This window comes from Lolium rigidum, chromosome 3 (assembly GCF_022539505.1).
Source record: "Lolium rigidum isolate FL_2022 chromosome 3, APGP_CSIRO_Lrig_0.1, whole genome shotgun sequence".
NCBI lineage: Eukaryota > Viridiplantae > Streptophyta > Magnoliopsida > Poales > Poaceae > Lolium > Lolium rigidum.
Window position 1 is genome coordinate 369413288 of NC_061510.1, and position 4624 is coordinate 369417911.

Below are 4624 nucleotides of genomic sequence, written 5' to 3' on the forward strand. Positions count from 1 at the left end.
AAAGAGTAAGGCACGAACCACGTCAAACGGTAGGCCTCTCCCACGCTCTACACTCCAATCTCTGGAGCAGAAGAGTGAAGATGAGGAACCCTACCCAGCTGGACGACGGGATCCGAAGATCCGCTCCACCCTACTAGCATCAAGCCAACCTCTGGCATCAAGCCAAAACACCTACTTATACTCTACACAATCCAAGCCACTCAACCATCTCTTCTCCTAGCGGCGGCGCCACCGGAGTCGAGGCAGAGGAGTGCTCGGAGAAGATGGCCGACTCTCAAAAGGAACCATAGATAGAAGAGAGAGGGGAAGGGGAAAAGCGAGAGTCCCTTCGTACTTTAGTAGTTGAGCACTTGCACATGGTTTATGCTCCAACCGCACTACCAACGTGTCATTTGTTTCGCTTAATCTATGCCCCCCTTTCCCCGAATGGTTTAGTTTACGTTTGACCCTGCACGTCAGTACGCCACAAAGTGCTGGAAGACGCAACCACTCTGCGGCGGCGCGATCGCTAGAACACGCTCACAGCTGCTCCTGATTGTACTTGGCTAACCAAAATAAGCAAAACCAAACCACGATACGGGATGAGACGGCCGTAGATAATGCTGGGCAGGGTCATCTTCTGCGTGGTGATCGCCGCGGCCATCCTCGCCGTCGTCCTGCTCGCCACCGTCTCCCCTGTCCCTCACCGGTCCGCCGGCCGCGACAAGTCCTCCCAGGGCGTCCGAGCTATCACGGTGTACATCCATCCGGCGGCGTCAGCTGGAACCGTGAGGCAGCAGCGAGGCGCCGCGCACGAGGACGAAGACCACCAGGTGGCGAGCGCGCTGGTGTTCCGCCACCGGATGACGGCGGGGCCGGAGATCACGTCGAGAAGCCTCGGCGCGGCATCGGGGTTCGTTCTCCCGGGCGAGCGTGGCTCGGCGATGATGTCGGTGTTCGACACGGTGCATCTGGCGTTCGACGCGCCCGGGCTGTCCGGCAGCCTGTGCGTCGAAGCGGCCAGGAGCAAGAAGGGCGACGGGGAGGAGATGCTCCGTGTGGTGGGTGGCACGGGCGCGTTCGCGTTCGCGCGCGGACACGCCGTCGTGCGCGCCGACCGAGGGCAGCGGCTGCACGGCGGCGGCGCCTCGTCGGCGTTGCGCCTTGAGCTGAGCGTGACGTCCGCGGGGTAAAAACAACTGACAGGTGTGCGTGCGTGCGTGAGCGATGTGTTATTCTCCTCTGTTTACTCTCTCTTTTTTGCTACGACTGATATCGCAGTATTATTCCGGGACTGTAATGCAGCTTTGCTGCTGATAACGTGACACGCCAAACCGTGCGTAGTCACAGGTTTCTTCCCTTAGTATTTTGAGTGGAAATTGGGTTAATTCACCAGGGAATTTGTATGTTTTTCTTCATTGTGTGCATGGAAACGGGAAAATTTTACAGCGAGTACATTTACTCAACTTCTTATGACTTATGGTGATCAGAAAGTACCAGGTCCGTATGACGAACATAGGGTGGTGCACTCGGGTGCACCATACCCTCATATTTAAAACATTCAAATAACTCTATTTAAATATGTCAAAAATTGAAATAAGACCATGCTACTTACTCGTGTCAATTTTCAAGGAAAAGTTTGAATTTATGTGACCTACACAAAAAAGAGAAGATGGATTTTCGCACTATTATGAATAGTACGTGTATACTACTATATTATGAACAGTACATCTTATTATTTTTGTATAGGCTACATAACTTAATATTTTAGTTCCGGATTTGACGTACCAGTCGAGGAGGGAGGCGGTATCATGGCTTGGTGCAGACCAGGGCAGGAGCAGCCAGACAATGATTTCATGCCATACTTGTCTTGCAAAAGGGCACCGGATGATCAAGTGGTGCATGGTCTCAGGTGCCTTCTCCTAGCCAAGCAATCAGCAGTCCAATAGCGGTGAAGGTCGGCGAGCCAGTAAAAGAACTTGACGTGCGGCGGTGTCCAACACTTCCAGATCATCCTCTAGGTCGGAGAGATTGTGGAGCCATGGAAGGAGGCCAAGTAGCATGATTTCACTGTGTAGGTGCCGCTGGCTATCCATTTCCATTGCAGGGCGTCAAGTTCCCCGCTCAGCGTGGTGTGCGCTATGCATTCCAGATTTGTAGGTACTGCCTAATCTCGTGCACGCCGAGCGTGCCGTTGATGTCTCTAGCCGAGCTGTTGCCCTGGAGGGCCCTCCGCCACAGTAAAGAAATTCCTAATAATCATAGATTATATACAATTTAACCAAATGAAACCCCTAAATCTATGGTATACTCTCATACTCCGCTGAAATCGCTGCATATAGCGGCGCACAATAAGATTCGTGTTGTGGGCACAGACCTAGAATCATCACCATGCATGCAGGAGGCTACATCGACGTCTAGTATCATGCTAGGCATGCGACCACGGCTTGCACTACCGGAAAATAGCTCTTCTGTGGTGCACCAAATCAGACTTCTATGGCGCATATCCCTCTCGTCACAGTTGTCACGTGACAAGTATTTAAATTCTGTGGCGCATATGTACACGCGCCACAGAATTCTTGAAACTTCTGTGGTGCATCAGGTCAATATGCGCCACAGAATTTTCTTGTAAACTTCTGTGGCGCACCATGCCAATATGCGCCACCGAATTTTTGTTTTGAATTAAAAAAATGGTGGCCAGATCTAGATCTGGGGCCGCCGTAATTTCGCCGGTTTTTATTGGAATTTCACCGGAAGGTGAGTGGTTGGGTGGGTTGGGTTGGGTGGGGTGGGTGGAGGAGGAGGAGGAGGAGGAGGCCGGCTGGCCGACCGGAGGAGGTTGTGGTGGAAGGGGAGGTGGTGGTGGTGGCGGTGGAGGAGGAGGAGGTGGTGGTGGTACTGGTGGTGGTGGAGGAGGACGAGGTGGTCACCGGAGGAGGAGGAGGAGGTGGTTGCCGGAGGAGAAGGAGAAGGTGGTGGTGGTCGCCAGAGGAGGAGGAGAAGGTGGTGGTGGTGGTTGCTGGAGGAGGAGAAGAAGGTGGTGGTCGCCGTAAGAGGAGGAGGGAGAAGAAGGGAGGAGGTGGTGGTGGAGGTGGAGAAGAAGGGAGGGGAGGAGAAGTGGAGGAGAAGTAAGGAGAAGTGGTGGAAGAGAAGTGGAGGAGGAGAATGGCGCCTCCGAAATTCAAAATTTGGGCCAAAACTTCTATGGCGCATGGGCATAAGATGCGCCACCATAAAAAATTCGATTTTTTTTATTTTTGCAGGAAAAATCTTGACTTTACCGTATCTTTTTACTCTTTTCGAATTTGGTGATTCTAAAAATTATCCAACCAGGCAAGCCCCGTTGAATTCGGATGTAGAATTTTCTCCTGGTTATTTTGATATATTGTGCGTTTTTTCGAGTTCGTATGCAATCAGGAATCCAGTTTGATGATTTTGCAACGTAATTTTGCAAAAAAGTTGAAATTCATGTTTGTTAATTTTCAGTGGTACTATATGACATAATACATGGGCACCTCGAAGGATTTTATTTTTTGAAATTTCTATCTATTTCTTTTGTATTTTACTGTTCTAAAAAAGGCGATCCAAGGGGGGTGTGTGGAGTTGCGAGGGGAGAAAAATCCCTTCAACTTTCTGTGGTGCATATGCCAACATGCGCACTGATACGTCCAATTTGCATCACTATTTTATATCATAATTTGCTGTTATTCATTGATATATTTCATATTGGGACACAATACTTATGTTATTTCATCTATTTTGCATGTTTCACGAAGACTTTGAGTCCAAAGCAGAGACGGAGGGGGGCACCGAGGTGGCCAAACCACCCCTAGGCGCGGGCCCACCTCTGGCCACGCCTAGGCATGGTGTGGGGCCACCTAGGCTCCACCGACCTCGCCCTTTCTCCTATAAATTCCCTTCGACGCGAAAACCCTAAACGAACATGCCTCCATCCACGAAAATTTCCGTAGCTCCGCCGCCGTCGCAGACAAGATTCCCGGCGTGATGAAGTCTCCTCGTCCCGCCCTCGGACGAGGAATTGCCCCCGGAGCCATCTCCATCAGACTCCACCGCCATCTCCATCGCCGCTCCCCGACTCCCATGATGAGGAGTGGTGTAGCCCTCCCCGGGGCCGAGAGCTCTACCTGCAGGGCTATGTAGTTTATCTCTCTCCCCCATGGTGTGATCTTTATGTGACCATGAGCTTTGTAATCTAGATATCGTTATGCTATTCAAGTGGATTTTACTTATGTGATCTCCGGAGACTCCTTGTCCCACGTGTGTAAAGTTGACAATGTGTGCACCGTGTGGGTCTCTTAGGCTATATTTCACAGAATACTTGCTCACCGAATTATGATTTGAGTTGGATGTCTCTATAAAATTGCGGTATGTTAGTACCTCCTATGAATGCTCAAAGTGTGATGGAGTGGGGTGTTCATTAGTACTTGGGAATACATCTTTAAGGTTTGCTTGCCGTCACTCACGCTGGGTGAATTAGTACCAAGTTATCCAAACCGAAGAGTTGTTCAGCAGTAGCATAGTGAAGTGCTTATATTTATATTCCTTTTATGATATCATTGTTGAGAGCGACCACTAGTGAAAGTAGGATCCCTAGGCATTTTCTCTAAAACATCGAATCACCGTT

General features: G+C 50.4%; 1 protein-coding gene across 1 annotated transcript; it reads left to right on the forward strand.

The window, feature by feature from the left end:
- Positions 1-599: 599 nt before the first annotated feature.
- On the forward strand, positions 600-1172 carry LOC124703639 (dirigent protein 2-like). Its single transcript, XM_047235863.1, has one exon. It carries the CDS (start codon positions 600-602, stop codon positions 1170-1172), a length of 573 nt encoding a protein of 190 aa, XP_047091819.1.
- The last annotated feature ends 3452 nt before the right edge of the window (positions 1173-4624 follow it).